Source organism: Heloderma suspectum, chromosome 1 (genome assembly GCF_057233095.1).
Source record: "Heloderma suspectum isolate Gila_16-S chromosome 1, 16-S_ref, whole genome shotgun sequence".
NCBI lineage: Eukaryota > Metazoa > Chordata > Lepidosauria > Squamata > Helodermatidae > Heloderma > Heloderma suspectum.
In genome coordinates, this window is record NC_139458.1 from 440,525,303 (window position 1) to 440,544,360 (window position 19,058).

Below are 19,058 nucleotides of genomic sequence, written 5' to 3' on the forward strand. Positions count from 1 at the left end.
CTTTTCATCTTTGGGTGATGATGGATGTTGATGTGTTTGCCTCTGCTGACGACAGCCGGTGCCGCATTCTGTCAGGACTGTGATGAACTGCCGGGAGCAACGGACCAGCTGTCTTGGGACTGAGGCAGAGTCCGCAGCCCTGCTGGCTGGGGCATTCATCCTGACGCAGCTCCTCGGAAAAGGTGGACCAGGTGCTGGAGGCGGCTCATGAACCGTTCACTGGGGCCTTTTATGCTGCAAAATGGTCCAAGTTCCTAAATATGCAGCTGGATGCAGATTTACCGCCTGGGCCTGCCCAGTATTGGAAGCTCTTAGTTTTCTGTTGCCCCTCAGAATTAACGGGCATAGAGTCTCCTCTGTTTCTATTTTCTACTGTTCCGTGGACAATTCTTCTCACCCACTAGTGAGAAGTTTTATGAAGGGCTTCACCCTCCCGTTTCTACACTCTCACCAACTTGAGTCTTTCAGTTGTGCTTGTGCTGCTGATGGCTAAGCTGTTGGAGCTTCTCGCCACCTGCAGCCTGCCTCCCTGGACTTTTTGAAGGCCTTCTTTCTGGAGGCTGTTACCTTGGCAAGAAGGGCAAGCAAGCTCTCTGCACTATAGCCTGACCCTCCATATCTCATCCTGCACAGGGATAAGGCTGTGGTGCCTCCAAGTGTATCTCTCTTGGCCAAGGTGGGTTTTTCCCTGACCCCTTTTCTTAGCTGGAATGTCTTGAATTCCTTGGATGTCCAACAGGCTTTCTGTGTGGGGACAGGACTGCAAGCTTCAGGCTGACCCCTTGCCTGTTCCTCTGCTATGAGGGTCCCAGGAAGGGTCTCCCAATTTCCATCCAGTGATTTGCTTGCTGGATTTCATTGACTGTGGAACTGTGCTATGAAGTGGATAAACTCCCTGTGCACGCTCCACAAAGGCCGTGGCTTTCCTCAGGGAGGTGCCGGTACCAGAGTTTTGCTGCACTGTTTGCGTCAGGTCATAGAAACATAGAATAATAGGGTTGGAAGGGGCCTACAAGACCATCGAGTCCAACCCCCTGCTCAATGCAGGAATCCAAGTCAGAGCATCCCTGACAGGTGGCTGTCCAGCCTCATCTTGAACGCCTCCAGGCATTTGCCTTTTTTGCAGCCACATCACATTGTTGGCTCATATTCAGCTTGTGATCAACAACAATTCCAAGATCCTTCTCGCTTGTAGTGTGGTTGAGCCATGTATTCCCCATCTTGTAACTGTGCATTTGGTTTCTTTTTCCTAGGTGCAGAACTTGGCATTTATCCCTATTAAATTGCACTCTGTTGTTTTCTGCCCAGCGCTCCAGCCTATCTAGATTACTTTGAATTTTGTTTCTGTCTTCCAGGGTATTAGCTATCCCACCCAATTTTAATGTCATCTGCAAATGTGATCAGCATTCCCTGCACCTCCTCCTCCAAGTCATTCATAAAAATGTTGAAGAGCACTGGGCCCAGGACTGAGCCCCTGCAGTACCCCACTCGTTACCTCTCCCCAGTTGGAGAAGATCCCATTGATAAGCACTCTTTGAATCCAAATCTGTAGCCAGCTGTGGATCCACCGGATTGTTGTTTCATCTAGCCCACTTTGAGCTAGTTTGCTCATCAGGATATCATGGGGCACTTTGTCGAAAGTTTTGCTGAAGTTGAGGTATATGATGTCGTCTGGCAGGATTTGTTCTTGACAAATCCATGTTTGCTTCAAGTAATCACTGTATTGTTTTCAAGGTGCTTACAGAGGGATTGCTTTATGATCTGCTCCAGAATTTTCCCAGGGCTTGATGATATTAATATATTATTATTTATTTAAATTTAAATGAAAAAAAATTAGTTTTAATTTTTGTGAACCGCCCAGAGAGCTTCGGCTATTGGGCGGTATAGAAATGAAATAAATAAATAAAATAAATAAATAAACATGGTCGCTTTCCCTCAGAGTTCCTGTAATTGCTACTTTACCCACTGAGTCATCTCTGTTGGTTAGGATCAAGTCAAGGATAGCCGATCCTCTAGTTCCTTCCTCTATTTTTTGTAGGAGGAAGTTATCCGCACACAAGACAGGAATTTCCTGGAGGGGCCATAGCCCCCTACATTGGGACAGCACTACAGACTTGCTGTTTGGGCCAGGGCAGAAGGTTCCTTTGATTGTTCTGAGCTCTGTGGTTCGCTAGGCACCTGCTCCACCTCCACTATGTTCGCTAACAGTTAGCTTGCTACTCTCCCCTGTATGTGATATGCAGAAACCGAAAGGAAGCAAAACAGGTTGCTTACCTGTAACTGTGATTCTTCAAGTGATCATCTGTACAGTCCCATAGCCCACCCTCCGGCCCTGATGCAGATGCTCAAATCTCCTGCTCTCGTTCAGTGCTTCCTTCTCAGCCATTACATGCTGTAAAGGAAGGCAGAGGAAAGAAATGGGATTCCAAGCTGAACCACTTCTAGCGGAGAGCTGCCATGCATGCCCCCCCCCCCCCCCCCCGCTACCAGCCTAGGACTGGGGAGTCCCCAGGCTTGCTAAGCCTCCGTAGCTCTGCTGAATCAGAGACCCAACTGGTTCCCTCAAGTCTCAGAGCCAAGGACAATGTATATTTAGTAGTGCCAGCCTCAAGGTAACAGTGGACGTGAACTGGAAAGAACACACAACCTCAGAAAGTGGATAATTTATTTACAAGAGGAAAAAGGGGAATTGAAAGTTACAAAGCCAGATTGGTACAAACAGATTAATACAAGTACAAGACAGTTGGAAACCCAGCATAGACTAAAAAATAAAAACCAATGTGCTGCTGACCTCTGCTTCCCTTATTATGGGCCTTCTCATAAACTGTGCCGAATATGAACACCCCCTTTCCCCGGGGCAGCTGGCATGATGGCCTTCCCCAGGTTACGTATACTAACTTTCCCGCTCTCCCACATCCCCTTCTTGATGGAAAGGCCAAAGGGAGAGGTGGCACTTTTCACACCTGTCCAGCTGAAAGCAGTCTCTGCCCCCTCCTGCGGAACCGGGCATTTTATGACCTTGAGGCTGGAGACAGCCGGAGGCACAAGGGGTGCGCCAGACCCCATCCCCCATCCAGGTGGCCAAATGCTCTCACGCCTGTTCTCCCCCTGGGCCTTTCACAAGGCTAAGCAGTTTAGAAGAGCTGCTATAGAAAACGGATGCCAACAGAAAACGGAGTTACTCTGGTTCTTTACACATGCGTACCATTAGGGACTGGGTGGGGCGGTAGGAACCAGGCCCCCTTGAGCAAGCACTCTGAGCAGCCTGCTTTAGCAGGGGTAGGCAAACTGGTGCCCTCCAGATGGTTTGGACTACAACTCCCATCAGCCCTAGACAGCATGGCCAATGCTTTGGGAGCGTGGGAGCAGCAGTCCAAAATATCTGGACGGTGCCAGGTTGGCTAACCCTGTTCTAGAAAGCTCCAAAATGAGGCTCTCTGCAGCTGCAGAACTGAAACGTGTGCCTATACTGATGACTGCTCAAAAGAACCACAGCTGCAGGTAAACAACCATTTTTATGTCTCCTGGCTGGTCCCTGAGCCTGCTGGCTGAGCCTGATCCAACCGAGGGACACAGTAGGCCAAGGGTCCCCAACCTTTCTGGACCCGTGGACACATTTGGGCATTTGAGATACTGCTGTGGGCACCACCGCAACATGTCCAGTCAGTGGGTTGTCACTTTGGCATCGACCTGTCACGTCTATGGATATTAGGTTGCATCTTATGCAGCAAGAATGTTTGTTTCGTGTCTATTGGACACCGAAACATCTCTTTAATAAGGGATTGTCTAATTTGGTTCATAGAATCATATCATAGAATAGTAGGGTTGGAAGAGGCCTACAAGGCCATCGAGTCCAACCCCCTGCTCAGTGCAGGAATCCAAGTTGGAGCATCCCTGACAGATGGCTGTCCAGCCTCGTCTTGAAGGCCTCCAGTGTGGGAGAGCCCGCCACCTCCCTAGGGAATTGGTTCCATTGTCGTATTGCTCCAACAGTCAGGATGCTTTTCCTGATGTTCAGCCGGAATCTGGCTTCCTGTCACTTGAGCCCATTACTCCGTGTCCTGCACTCTGGGATGATTGAGAAGCGATCCTGGCCTTCCTCTCTGTGACAAACTTTCAAGGACTTGAAGAGCGCTATCCTATCTCCCCTCAGTCTTCTCTTCTCAGGGCTAAACATGCCCACTGTCAGGGGGCCCTACCCGGCCTCTTTCAGTCTACTCCAGTAGCCAACTCCAGACACAGACAAAGGATTCTTTTCAAGGTTTTATTCCTTTTACAACTTAATAACTCTTATCACCAGCGACTAAGCTATGAACATCAGAGTAACCTATGCCCCAGGTTGGAAACAGTTGGTCCCCGTTTGAACTAGAATCACTTGCAGACCCTGAACTTATGGGCTAGGGAGAGTCTTCAAGACCCTTTTCTCTTGGGTCCTCTGGACGCGACCGTTGCTTGCGCGCCAAGCGGGCTCTACGCCTCCTTTCCACACCCTCCATAGCTCGTCGCTCTTTGCGTCTGCGTCGAACATCCAGCCAGCCCTCCACCCGCGCTCTTTCACTCCCAGGACCACTATCTATCTCTGGAATGCCGGCAGGAGGAATCTCTGCCAGCTGCAGGGCCTGGGAGGGATGAGCGCGCTCCTCCTCCATGGACGGCTGTTCCTCCTCAGAATCAGAACTGCTCTGAGGTTCTATGGGCTCAGTGTCCACCCTGACACCCAATTCTTTCAGTCTCTCTTCATAGGGCTTTGTTTCCAGTCCCCTGATCATCTTTGTTGCCCTCCTCTGAACCCTGTCCAGTTTGTCTGCATCCTTCTTGAACTGTGGGGCCCAGACCTGGACACAATACTCCAGATGAGGCCTAACCAGTGCTGAGTAGAGGGGAACTAGTACTTCCCGGGATTTGGAAGCGATGCTTCTAGTAATGCAGCCCAAAAGAGCATTTGCCTTTTTTGCAGCCGCATCACATTGTTGGCTCATATTCAGCTTGTGATCGGCAACAATTCCAAGAACCTTCTCGCTTGTAGTGTGGTTGAGCCACGTCTCCCCCATCTTGTAACTGTGCATTTGGTTTCTTTTTCCTAGGTGCAGAACTTGGCATTTATCCCTATTCAATGTCATTCTGTTGTTTTCTGCCCAGCGCTCTAGTCTATCCAGATCACTTTGAATTTTGTTTCTGTCTTCCAAAGTATTAGCTATCCCGCCCAATTTGGTGTCATCTGCAAATTGGATCAGCATTCCCTGCACCACCTCCTCCAAGTCATTCATAAAAATGTTGAAGAGCACTGGGCCCAGGACTGAGCCCTGCGGTACCCCACTCGTTACCTCTCCCCAGTTGGAGAAGGTCCCATTGATAAGCATTCTTTGAGTCCAATTCTGTAGCCAACTGTGGATTCACCGGATCGTTGTTTCATCTAGCCCACTTTGAGCTAGTTTTCTCATCTATCATGGGGCACTTTGTCGAAAGCTTTGCTGAAGTCGAGATATATGATGTCTACAGCATTCCCACGGTCCACAAGGAAGGTGTCTTGATCAAAAAATTAGATCAGATTCGTCTGGCAGGATTTGTTCTTGAGAAATCCATGTTGTCTTCGAGTAATCATTTCATTGTTGTCAAGGTGCTTCCAGATGGATTGCTTTATCATCTGCTCCAGAATTTTCCCTGGGATTGATGTCAGACTGACTGGTCTGTAGTTCCCAGGTTCCTCCTTTTTACCCTTTTTGAAGATAGGGACAACGTTAGCCCTCCTCCAGTCATCTGGCACTTCCCCGGTCCTCCATGATTTCTCAAAGAGAATAGACAGCGGTTCTGAGAGTTCTTCTGCCAGTTCCTTTATTACTCTAGGATGCAGTTCATCTGGCCCTGGAGATTTGAACTCATTCAAAGGAATGAGGTGTTCCTTGACCATATGCCTATTGATCTCAAGCTGCAATTCTGCCCCTTCAGCCTGCACTTCACCTTTGCCAGGGGGGTCATAGACCCTCTTTTGGGAGAAGACTGAGCCAAAGTAGGAATTGAGCACCTCTGCCTTTTCTTTGTCATCTGTTATCATTTTGCCGTTCTTATTAAATAGCTGAACCACCATTTCTTTCCTCTGCCTTTTACTATGCATGTAGCTGAAGAAAGCCTTTTTGTGGCTTTTAGCATCCCTCGCTAACCTCAGCTCGTTCTCAGCTGTAGCCTTCCTGACGCCATCCCTTCAATTCTGTGCTACCCGCCTGTACTCTCCTTTGGTTGCTTGGCTTCCCTTCCACTTCCTATATGTGTCCTTTTTTGTTTTCAGGTCATCTCTAAGCTTTTTGTGAGGCCACATTGGCTTCTTCTGTTGTCTTCCACCTTTTCTTCTTGTTGGAATAGTTTGTAATTGTGCCTTGAGAATTTCCTTTTTTAAAAGCTCCCACCAATCTTGGACTCCTTTTCTCGTTAGTGTCGCTTGCCATGGGACCTTACTGATCATGAGTTTATGAAAATCTGCTTTCCTAAAATCCCGGGTACGCGTTTGCCTACACTCGGCTTTTGCTTCCCTTAGAACCAAGAACTGAAGTACAACATGGTCGCTTTCCCCCAGAGTTCCTGTAACTGCTACTTTCTCCACGAAGTCATCTCTGTGGGTTAGGGTCAAGTCAAGGATAGCCGATCCTCTAGTTCCTTCCTCTACTTTCTATAGGAGGAAGTTATCTGCCACACAAGTCAGGAATTTCCTGGAGGGGCCATGTTTTGCAGAATTTGTCTCCCGACAAATATTGGGGAAATTGAAGTCCCCCATTACTACTACATCATGCTTCCTTAAAACACTGGCTATTTGTTTTTCAAAAGTTTCACTAGCTGCTTCTTTTTAGGGGGCGGTTATTATATAGATAAATTTTGTACTGGAGCAGTCTTTTATATTCACTGATGTACACGCTCCTTTAAACTATTGACCTGCTTCAAGGTAATTAACAAATAAACAGGATAAATGGATTCTCCATGCCCTCTTTACAGCTAAAAGACTGACATTACAACATTGGAAGGATAAACACTCACCTCCTATAATGCAATGAATTGAGGACCTTACAACGCTTTCAATATTTGAATGGGTGGCTTATAGATGCCACCTTCAAATCAATACTTGTTTGAATATTTGGTCCACTTTTGTTGAAACCCATGTATAATTGCTAGAAAGTTGTGTATGTATATGTAAAAAATGGGGGAAATTTTATTTACACAATTAAAAAAATGTAAAGGAATTTTTGGGGGGTGCCCATGGGCACCACATTGGGGACCCATTTGTGGGTGCCATGTTGGGCACCTCTGCAATAGGCCTTGTTGCCCAGGGCCACCAGCATCTCCCTCTGCTTGCAACCCTGGAACGAGAGGGCCCCTGCAAATGGAGAGGAAGTGGAGGTGGGATGGGGCCGTGTGGACTGGACCAAGGACGTTTGCACCACTGACTGGGGCCAGCTAATTGTCTTCGCTCTCTCTCCCGGACTTGTGTCTGCAGATCATCCCAGTGGAGAGGTTGGTGAAGGGGAAGTTCCAGGACAACTTTGAGTTCATTCAGTGGTTTAAGAAGTTCTTTGATGCCAACTACGACGGGAAGGAGTATAACCCACTGCTGGCGAGGCAGGGCCAGGAGGTGGTGCCCTCTCCAAACCCAGGTGATCAGATCTTCAACAAACCCAAGAAACCCACTTGCACTGCAGGTAATGTTGCCAGAGACGGCTGCAGCCCCAGGATCCAGCACGGCCATGGCTCCCTGGCATCCAGCTTGGCAACTCCTGGGGCACAGGGGAGGGCTGGCTCCATGGGCTTGGGGGCCCCAGCCTGTGGTGCGGCATGTGGGCTTGGGAGGGGCCCTGAGCCGAGCTGGGGAGGAGCGAGGCCCCCCCTGCTGGCAGGGGCCCTGGCTGGCTCTTCCTGCGGACACCACGCATCATCCCAGCATGCAGCTCTGCTGAAGGGGGGGCTGGTATGCTGGGGGCAGCGATGGTCCTTCCCTGGGCTGCTGCACTCGGGCCTCCCCCAGACGGAGCCATGCTGCCCATCCCTGGGGGAGCTTGGCGACTCCTCCTAGGCTCCCACATGGGAGGTGAGTCATGTCTTCCCGTTCTGCCGATGAGGCAGGGCCGGGGCCAAGAGAGTGGCTGCTGCAGAGCCAGGCCGCGCATCCTGGGCCCCGGGGGTAACCTGAGCCCTGTTCTCCCAGTCCCCAACCACAGGCCTTTGGCACTGCTTCACTCCCCCTGCACAGGCCTAGCACAGGCCAGGGCTGGGGGGGGGGGTCCCCACTGCTGGCCTCCTGTTGGTTGCATTTCTGTCCCGCCAGTCAGCTGGAAGGGTGCAATTTGCCCATGGCAGCTGCCCTGGGACCTCTGTAGCAAAGAGCAGATTTGAACCCGGCTCTCCGCAACTCCCCCCGCCCCCTGGTTGTCTCTAAGGCTTCCTAGGGGTGCTATCCAGGACCGTCTGTCCCCCTGGCCTGTACCAGATGAAGTGCCCCTGGTGGGGTGGAAGAAGAGGCCCCATCCCACATGCAGGCTCTGGAGCCTGTCTGGGTGGCCTCTGCTGGCACTGCAGCGCCTGTGGGATCCCTCAGTGTTCCTCCAGTTCAGTCTCCTCTGAGAGTCAGTCCCGGTGTGTCAGCAGACAGCACAGGCCAAAGGCAGTGGAGATCTGGGCTGTCCTGGGCACAAGAGGAGGGAATGTTCAGACAAGCAGCTTCCTTTCCCCTGGAGCTCCTGCCTTTTGGGCTGAGCCGCCGTGTGCTGCATGTGCTCATGGGAGGAATTGTGAGCGCCGTGTGGAGCAGGACGGGCTGTATGAGCCTGCCGAGCGGAGAAGGGGCTGCGGGCTCCAGGGGGGCTCCCAGTGCTGCCTGCTGGCACTGCATGGCTCCCCCCAGCTGGGCTCGCTCGCTTTGCTGTGAATTGGCAGCAGCGGCATACTCTGGGGTGGCTTTGGGTCGGGGGGGGGACCTGGGCTCACAGCTGCCTTCCCTGCATGCAGCTTTACACTTCCACTTGGGTTGGGGCGGGAAGGAAAGGCCCGTTTGTCCTTGACTCCTGGGGAGGAGGGCTGGGGAGCCCACAACCAGGCACCTGTCTCTCTCTGGTGATGCAAAGCAAAAAGGAACCCTGGGTTTGGCTGGCTGGCTTCCCCCCCCCCCCACCCACTCACAGTCTCTCATTGCAGCCAGCCCTGGGGCTCCAGCTGTGCATACATGTGCGTGCACCTCAGGCTCACACCTGGCAGGGCCCAGCACAGGTAGATGACGCTGGCTGATGAGACGACCTGGAATGCCCCCCACAAGTGCTCTCTCTCTCTCTCTCTCTCTCTCTCTCTCTCAAGTTCCACAGAGAACCTCCCCAACAGGCCCCAAGAACTTGCAGAATCCAGTCCGAATGAACGTCGCTCCCAGCAATATTGTACGGAAAAATCCTCCTTCAGCCCGGAATGGGGGCAGTGAAGCCGATGCCCAGATCCTAGAGCTCAACCAGCAGGTGTGCCCAGGGGCAGGGGTGAGGGCGAATGCCTCCCTTGCGCAGCCCTGTCCCCCCCCTTTGCGATGGCTTTGGCCATGCCACAAGCGGGAGGTGGAGCCGAATGAGCGGCGGAAGGACGCCCCCCCTGTGGGCCAGGGGCTGGACTGATTGGCCAGGACCAAAGAGGTGCGGCGGGGCTGCTCATCTGGTGGAGCAGTGGGGGGCTGAGCCTGGCTCTCCTTCGGGGGGCATCATGCAAGGGCAAACCACCTGCTTGGCCTGTTGGCTTTCCCCCCGAGTTAATTGTGCCCTAGAAATGGCTAGCACGTCAGGAATCCCCCGCTACATGCAAAGGAAAAAACCCTTTCAGTCCTAGTCCATGGGGCTGGGCTATTCTCCTCCCCATTTTCCAGAGTTGGGCAGGTGAGAAGAATCACTCCTGGTTCCCTCATGGGCTGGGACTTTCTGGTCCCCCCCCCCCCCGCCCCAAATAACAAGAGGCTCTAGGCGTGATGGCATTTTAATCTTGTCTGTTCTCTAAGGAGCATGGGATGGAATACATGGTTCTTCATCCTACCTTTTGTCCTCACAAGAGCCCTGTGGGGTAGGCGAGGCTGGGAGAGAGTGAGAACGTAAGGGGAGCTCTGCTGCTGGATCAGACCCACAGCCCATCTAGTTCAGCATCCTGTTTCCCTCAGCAGCCAAACCAAATACCTCTAGGAAGCCCTCCAGCAGGATAAGAGGGCAACAGCTCTCCCTTGTTGCCCCCCAGCACCCCCAAACTTCTTGCTATCAGAGATGTACTGCCTCTAAATCTGAGATTCCATACAGCCATCTCCAAGGGCGGCCGTGTTACTCTGTTGCAGCAAAACTAAAGAAGAACCTTGTGGCACCTTAAGACTGGCACATTTATTCTGGCGCAAGCTTTTGTGGACATTGTCCACGTCTTCAGATGCAGTGCATAGCGACCATTCTTGATAGTTACTGGCCCAGGGTCATCTAATAAACTTTGTGGCTGATGACTGGTAACTTGAATCCAGGTCTCCTTGCTCCTGGTCTGATGGCCCCTGGGATTTGTGAGGTGAGAGGGTCCTTCCAGATAGGCCACCCAGGCTATCAAAGGCGAAGAACGCTTTTTTCCAGTGCTCACATTGCGGCAGCCCCATACCACCATCCACCCCAGTGAGTTCTCAAACTTTGGTGGGCTGATGGTTCTCTGGCCACTCTCCACCTGCTCTTTTTCACCAGTACCGCCCTCTTCGTTCACCAATACTGCCCTCTGGGCGGCAGCAGCAGTTCTCCTCTGGAAGGGTGGAAATAAATGTGAGTTAGCAAACGTGACGGCGTAGGAGCCCTCTCTGTGCTCTGTTGCCTTTAGTGGGTAGTCTTAATATGCGGGCAGCCCCCGTGAGCTGACGTGAAGGGAGGGGGCGTCGCAGAGGTGAGATGGACAAATCCCCCGTGTGGAGAGCCAGCGCCAGTGAGCAGAGGATGGGCAAACCCTGTCAGGGTTGAGGGACCCAAGAGGAGTGGTGGGGCAAAGGCTGAGGATATTTCGTCCCAACCCCAAGTAGGACCAGCAGGAGAAATCTGGGTCTCCAGCTTAAACACACCCGAACTGCTGGTAGAATTGGAGGGATCTGTCCCACCGCGGCCAAGGCCAGCTCCTTGGGGCTGAAGGTGTGGGCGTCCCCCGCCCAGCCGCGTAGGTGCAGGTGGAGGTAAACGGCCCCACCGGGGCATGAGGGCCTGCCCCTGCATCGCAGACAGTGATGCAATGCCCCCCCCACCTGCTCTCCTTCCCTCGCTGCCCCGCGCGTGGGCCCAGCCCCAGTGGCTCCTGCGAGTGCGCTCAGCCGCAGGGGCGGGGTGCTGGCCGGGCGGGGGCGGCTGCAGCGGCTCGCCCGCTCAGGTGTGCGGTGTCTCCTCTGGGGCAGCTGCTGGACCTGAAGCTGACCGTGGATGGGCTGGAGAAGGAACGCGACTTCTACTTCAGCAAGCTGCGGGACATCGAGCTGATCTGCCAGGAGCACGAGCGTGAGAGCAGCCCCATCGTTTCAGGCATCGTTGGCATCCTGTATGCCACAGAGGTCAGTGCAGGGGGCGGGGGCAGTTCTGGCCACCGCGCCTTCTCAAGAGGCAGGCCGGCGAGGCCGTGGCCCCTGCTCTTTGGGTCTGCCCAGAGAGGAAGCCAGCATATCCCATGCCCCCCCCCTCCCCGTGTCCTTGCAGGAAGGCTTTGCCCCGCCGGAGGATGACGAGCTGGACGAGCAGCATCCAGAGGACCAGGACGAATACTAGCTGTGCGCACGCACGCTCGCTGTCCCGCCATTGCAGACCGCCCCACGCTCCTCACCGACCATGGACATTTAAGGTTTTGCATTGTACAGCCTCGTCCTGCACAGTCACACATTATAACAGGTTTCTACCGACACCAGAGGCCCACAGTGGTTTCTGTATGTTTTGCAGGTCCTGCGGGAAGCCCACAGCGACATGGTAAATAGGCCACCGTAGAGAGGAGATCGGCACTGTAAACAGGCCTGTGGTGGGGTAGCCTGGGTGCCTGGCTGGGTGCCCCAGGCTCCCCCTTCCTGTCCCACCTCCTCTTCCTTATTTAGTGGTTTCAGTTGTCTTGGTGTGAGCCTCCCGCTCCCTTGTATTATACGGAGAGACAAATTCTTTGTATATTTTTCCGAACTGGATTTCACTAGCACTTTGCCTGTCGTGTTCATGCTGAGCCAAGCTCTGGTGCCCCCTCCTGGCTTCAGAGGATTTGGGAGCGTTTAGCCTGCAGGCCAAGCTTAGCACCGGACGCTTGCTCCGTGGGTGGGGGCAGGGGGAGGGGGTTGGGCTTGGAGCATTTATTTATTGGGGGGGGATTTTAATGCTGCTGCTGAGCCCAGAGCAGTTGGAAGAGCCACCATCTGACATATCAAGTGGGTTTGAGGGGAGGAGAACTTAACAGATGGTGTGTGTCTGAGCTTCATGGGGTACTCTGGAGGCATGGCAGCCTTGGAGTATGGAGAAGGGTGAATGGAAGCCCCCAAGGATGTTCTGTCCTCCATAAACACGCCTTAGTGTTTGACCTGTTGCACTTGGGACCCACCATTGGGAGGGGCTCAGGCCTCTGCCCCTTCATCCATGGTTCTGGCCCCACCAAGATTTAGTTCATGCTGTTTTGACCAGATCACCACACAGACTCTGCCTTGATCTGTTCCCCGTTTGCATTGCCTGTTGGATCACAGACACTGGTGTGCAAAGCCTGCATCTCTGTTGCATTTTGTTTAAAATAAACTTGTGTGGTTGAATATCTGTCCTGCTGTGTCTGTGCTGTGAAGTCCCATCTCCACTCTGATGGACAGGCCTGGCTGCTGCCCCACCCCAGAAGGTCCATGCCAGAGTTCAGGGGCGCCGGGAGGACAAGGCTGCACCAAGTGCCCATGGGGGTTGTCTCTGCTGTTGGCCAGCAGCTCCCGTTGCCGGGGACGGGGGGCGCGCGGTCTTTGACTCTCAGTGGGCTCAGGGTCATCTAACAGACACTGTGGCTGAGTGGCAACTTGAACCCAGGTCTAGTTTTCATGGAGGAAGGGGGAAGCAAGCCTGTTATTTCTCAAAAGCAAGGTCCCATGGTGAAGAGCAGGCCGTCCCACTCCAGCTTGGCTTCAAATCTCTGCTGGTCTCGTACCCTGCCAGAGATTGGTCGCTGCTTGAACACGGCCGCTTTCCCTGGCCAGAGCTGGCGCGCTGCAGTCTGCCGGTGGCCTCCCTCCCATTCCCCTCCCAGCCCCTCCCTCTCTGCTGTCGGCTGGTGCCGTGGCTTCGACAAGAGGCTTGACCGTGGCGGCCTCGGGAGCGCAATATCTTCCACTGCAGGGCTGGGGTGGCTCTCTGGCCAGGGACGCAGCCGGGCTTGGGCATGTGCAACCGCTGCCGCAGCTTGGAGGCTGACTAGATTAGATGGTGGGCAAAAATCTGTCGGCTGGGTGAGGCAAGGTATGGTATACCTCAAATGGGGGTGCACTGGAGGCACCTTAGGAACTCGAACACACCTCCTTGGGTCTTTGTTTGGCCACCCTACAACTCTGTCTTTTCCTATCTCCATATTTTGCAGGCACCCAGTTAATGGGACAAGTGTCAGGGGGTGGGGGAGAGAAAGCGTGTTGGTACTCGCCCCCTCTGTGAGCTCAGGGAGGAAGCCGCTGGGGGGTTCAATGGGGGATGCGTTGCCCTGCCTGCGTCCCCGCTTTGCTGCTGTGCGTCCCCCACCCTTTTTTGGCGGTGGCACCCCCGTGCGCCTCCTGGTGTTGCACTCTGCAAAGGTCCTGAAGCAGATTGGACGCTGGTGTCAGTCCCTAAACCAGCCTCCCTCTCCAGGTGTTTTGCACTTCAACTGCCAGCAGCCCCAGCCAGCGTGCCCAATGGTCAGGAATGCTGGGAGTGGTCGTTGGAAACTTCTGGACGGCGGCAGGTTGAGGGAGGCTGCCTCAGGACCCAGGGAGGGAGTGTTCCACAGCCATCTATCTTCTCTTCTCTCCCCCCGCCCCCAGTTCTGGTTCTCACGTACTTGCTGTTGCTTGGAAGGTAGGCGAGCCCATTTTCAGCTCTGTATGCTGAGTATGTTTAACCTGGGGAGGCGTTGCTCAAGGGTAGGCTTTGCCACATCAGTCTCCCTGCTTTGGCACTGTGTCCCAGCTGAAGGATACCTTTCCATCCTCTGCAGCAGGCCGAGGCCAGAGAAGACAGTCTGGGAAGCAATTGTCTAGAGAGGCGATGCTAGCACCTCAGGTCTGAAATAATCACTTTCTGTGTGCGTTTGCCTCCAGGCCAAGCTTCCCATTTCCACTTGGCTGGAGCTGAAACTTGGAACCCAGCTCGAAAGAGCATCCGGTTAGGGAACGGGGAGCAGGAGCAAGCCCCCTGCCGCTTGCTGGTGACGGTCTGTCCTTGGTCTGAAACACAGTGCTCCTGTGCCCTGGCTCTTGTTCGCAAGCTAGGTTTTCTTAAGCCTGTAGCAGAGCAACGAGAATGCTGACTTAATGAAAAGTAGACTCACAAACACACGTGTACTGACGTTTCCGCAGCAAGTCGCAGCACAGGACATGCATTCATTTTTACTAGTGAATTCAGTGTCCATTTTTTAAGCACAGCTGCAACCTACTTGGTGGGAGGACAGGAGAGACATTCCTGGTGGGCAGTGGGACAGCCATGTGTCCCCACCATCATTCTTCTCTGGGTCTGCTTGCTGCTGTCCCCCTGGAGTGCTGTCAAGATAGCACTTGGCCATGTGTGGAGGGTCAGAGATGGAGCCTGGTAAGACAAAGAAGCAGAGCCATCCGCACCACACGATAATTGAAAATGGTCACAAACATTCTTCACTTGTTCTTAGAAAAGATTCAGCTTCCCCAACCTGGCCCCGTCCAGATGTGTTGGACTGCAACTCTTGCAATTCCCGTCATGGCTGGATTAGACCAATTAATTTCCATGGTCATTTGCTGGATGGCCAGATGGATGGACACCTCTGTTTCCAGAGGCAGCAGACCACTGTATGCCAGTTGGTGGGAGGCAACCATGAGGGAGGGTGGTAACCTTCCTCTCTGATGCTGGAAGGAGGATGCCTCTTCCATACTCTGTTCCAACAGCACCAGATGAATTCATGGGTTATTCAGAATTCTACATTGCTGGAGTTATGTCTTCCTACATGTCTTCAGAAACATGTAGGAAGAAAGCCAGACCATGAAGCACATGGTCTTCGATGTCCATATACTAATGCCCCGAGTATGGGAAACACACAGAATGAACTTGAACTTTTAATACGGGAGGGAAATTATGACTTGACAGGTGTAATTGAAACATGGTGGGATGACTCCCATGACTGGAATACAGCAATTGAAGGATATAACTTGTTCAGAAAGGAGGAACAGAAAGGGAGGTGGGGTTGCACCGTATGTGAAAAATACATCTCTCTGCACAGAAATACAGGAGGATGAGCTCGGTAGCCCCATCAAGAGCATCTGGGTTAAAATAAATGGAGCAAAGAATAAAAGGAACCTGGTGGTCAGAGTCTAGTATCAGCCACCCAATCAAGGAGAAGACGAGGATGAAACTTTTGAAAAGCAAATAGCCAGTGTTTCAAGGAAGCATGATGTAGTAGTAATGGGGGACTTCAATTTCCCCGATATTTGTTGGGAGACAAATTCTGCAAAACATGGCCCCTCCAGGAAATTCCTGACTTGTGTGGCAGATAACTTCCTCCTACAGAAAGTAGAGCAAGGAACTAGAGGATCGGCTATCCTTGACTTGACCCGAACCAACGGAGATGACTTAGTGGGTAAAGTAGCAGGTACAGGAACTCTGGGGGAAAGCGACCATGTTGCACTTGAGTTCTTGGTTCTAAAGGAAGCAAAAGCCGAGTGTAGCCAAATACATACCCTGGATTTTAGGAAAGCTGATTTTCATAAACTCAGAACGATGATCAGTAAGGTCCCATGGCAAGCAACTCTAACGAGAAAAGGAGTCCAAGATGGGTGGGAGTTTAAAAAAAAGGAAATTCTAAAGGCGCAATTACAAACAATTCCAGCAAGAAAAAAAGGTGGAAGACAACAGAAGAAGCCCATGTGGCTTCACAAAAAGCTTAGAGATGACCTGGAAAAAAACACACATATAGGAAGTGGAAGGAAGGCCAAGCTACAAAGGAAGAGTATGGGCAGGTAGCACAGAATTGCAGGGATGGCGTCAAGAAGGCTAAAGCTGAGAACGAGCTGAGTTTAGCGAGGGATGTTAAAAGCCACAAAAAGGCTTTCTTCAGATATGTGCATAGTAAAAGACAGAGGAAAGAAATGGTTGTTCAGCTATTAAATCCGGATGGCAAAATGATATCAGATGACAAGGAAAAGGCAGAAGTGCTCAGTTCCTACTTTGGCTCAGTCTTCTCCCGAAAGAGGGTCTATGACACCCTGGCAAAGGCAAAGTCCAGTCTGAAGGGGCAGGATTGCAGCTTGAGATCGATAGGCATATCGTCAAGGAACACCTAATGACTTTGAATGAGTTCAAATCTCCAGGGCCAGATGAACTGCATCCTAGAGTAATAAAGGATAATCTTTGAGAAAACATGGATGACAGGGGAAGTGCCAGATGACTGGAGGAGGGCTAATGTTGTCCCTGTCTTCAAAAAGGGTAAAACGGAGGAACCTGGGAACGACAGACCAGTCAGTCTGACATCAATCCCTGGGAAAGTTCTGGAGCAGATGATAAAGTAATCGATCTGGAAGCACCTTGAAAACAATGCAGTGATTCCTTGAAGCCAACATGGATTTGTCAAGAACAACTCCTGCCAGATGAATCTGATCTCATTTTTGGATCAAGTAACCTCCCTTGTGGACCGTGGGAATGCTGTGGACATCATATACCTCAACTTCAGCAAAGCTTTCAACAAAGTGCCCCATGATATCCTGATGAGCAAACTAGCTCAAAGTGGGCTGGATGAAACAACGATCCGGTGGATCCACAGTGTCAGGGTTGTAGCAGAGCCCAGAGGGCCCCAAAGCAGTTCTGATTCTGAGGAAGAGATAGAAACCATGGGAGAGGACCCCATGCGCTGTTCAGAGGCGCAGCCGGGGGGAGAGCCCCTCCCGGTACACATTCGTGAGAGTGATAGTGACCCTGGCAGGGAGAGGGAGGTGCAACAGCAGTTTCTGGATGCTAGGCGCCGGCGCAGCGTCAAGCGGGAGATGGTGGGTGCTGAGAGGAGGCGCTCAGCCCGCTTGGCGCGGCGGCAGCAGTGGCGCCCCGATGCCCCACGGGAAAGGGGTGGACTCTCTCCTCCTAGCCCATAAGTTCAGGTTTCCTGCTTGACCCTCCAGAGATCAACTGATTCCTAAGGCTAGAACCCCCAGTAGGCAGCTCTCTTAAGTCTCACTCGTAGGAGCAAGCAATTAGCATCTGTCATTAGGTTGAATGGAAACAAAGCCTTGGAAAAGAGCCCTGTCGTCTGTGTGTTGATTCTGGCTACCTGAGGATTTCAGAAGGCAGCAGGGGCCCTCCTGACACACAGCTGGCTACAGAATCAGACTCGAAGAGTGCTTCTCAGTGGGATCTTCTCAAACTGGCAGGAGGTAACGAGGATATTGTAGAGCTGGAAAAATGGCAGAAAAGAGCAACCAAAATGATCAGGGGGCTGAAGAAAATTCCTTACGAGGAAAGATTAAAGGTTTTTTAGCTAGGAAAAAGGCAAGGGGAGACATGGTAGAGGTGTACAAAATGGGACTGGGTAAAACTGGGATCCAGGAAATCTAAAAGGGATTCTCATGATTTCATATGATTTTTAAAGGTGAGACCCACAAAAACACCATCATATGACAGAGCACATCTGCCTCCACAGACTGAACCAGAAAAATCACAGATGTGCCACTCGCAGGCGCAGCCATGGCGCAAAAACAGGGATCCATGGCAGGGATCCTCTTGATTTCATAGGATTTTTACAGAGCAAATTCCCCAAACCACCATCATATCACAATGCACATCTGCCTCCATGGACTGAACCAGAAAAATCACGGATGTACTACTCATGGATGCAGCCGCGGTGCAAAAACAGGGATCCTTGGCAGGGATCCTCTTGATTTCATAGGATTTTTACAGAGCAAATCCCCCCAATTTGCTTTTACAGAGCAAATCCTCATACTCATGGATGCAGCCGCGGTGCAAAAAACGGGATACTTGGCAGGGATCCTGTTGATTTCGTATGATTATTACAGAGCAAATCCCCCCAACCACCATCATATCACAGGGCACATCTCCCTCCACAGACCGAACCAGAAAAATCACGGATCGGCCACTTGTGGGCGCAGCAACGGCACAAAAACAGGGATCTGAGTCAGGGATCCTCATTTTTACCGGGAAAGGCCCCCCAAACACCTTCATATCACAGAACACATCCACGCCCAGGGAATGAGTGACAAACAACATAGATTTGGGGCTTCATAGTACTGTGATGTTATAAAACCATGGATAAGACACACAATTCAGTATGGATCCTCTGAATTTTAACATTGGGTCCCCCCGCCCAACCGCCATCAAAGCACAGAACTCATCTTGGTCCAAGTATGCACATGAAGAATCCCAGATCTGCTGCTTCACCTCAAATGGTATGAACCATTTATACGAGGCACGGATCCTGATGGATCATCTCGATTTTACATATAGTGCATCCAAAATCATAGCTGAATCACAAAGCAAATCCGTGTCAGTGGCATGGATCCTCAGATCCTGGATTTTTATATAGAGTCCCCCCAAATGCTTCATTACATCACAGATCACATCCATGGCCACAGAGAAAAGTATTAAAATTACTGATCCCGTACTTCATGGAGTAAGTGTGATGTAAAAACATGAATCTGTAAGAATCACACTCCTATGTGTCACAGAACCACCATGGCAGAAAGACATGGATCTGGGGGCACAGATCCTATGGATTTTTTTGACAGAAGGTGCCACCAAAATAACCAGCAAACTGCAGATCATTCCTGTGTCCATGGGCTTCATTATGAAAATCACGAATCCACGGATTTGTGGTACCGGCATGCCGCAAAACATGGATCTGAG

General features: G+C 51.9%; 1 protein-coding gene across 7 annotated transcripts in view; it reads left to right on the plus strand.

Moving 5' to 3' along the window:
• The window catches only part of MAPRE3 (microtubule associated protein RP/EB family member 3), a 61,505-nt gene extending 48,728 nt beyond the window's left edge, over positions 1–12,777 (plus strand). For 2 of the 7 annotated variants that reach the window (XM_084833217.1, XM_084833301.1), the window contains 4 exons: positions 7,481–7,637; positions 9,328–9,479; positions 11,399–11,551; positions 11,694–12,776. In XM_084833217.1, coding sequence (XP_084689343.1) covers positions 7,481–7,637; positions 9,328–9,479; positions 11,399–11,551; positions 11,694–11,762 — 531 coding nt within the window. In that variant the 3' untranslated portion in view covers positions 11,763–12,776. Of the gene's footprint in view, positions 1–7,480; positions 7,683–9,327; positions 9,480–11,398; positions 11,552–11,693 lie in introns of all 7 variants that reach the window. The other 5 variants (XM_084832893.1, XM_084832974.1, XM_084833132.1 and 2 more) reach the window with 4 other exon arrangements.
• The last annotated feature ends 6,281 nt before the right edge of the window (positions 12,778–19,058 follow it).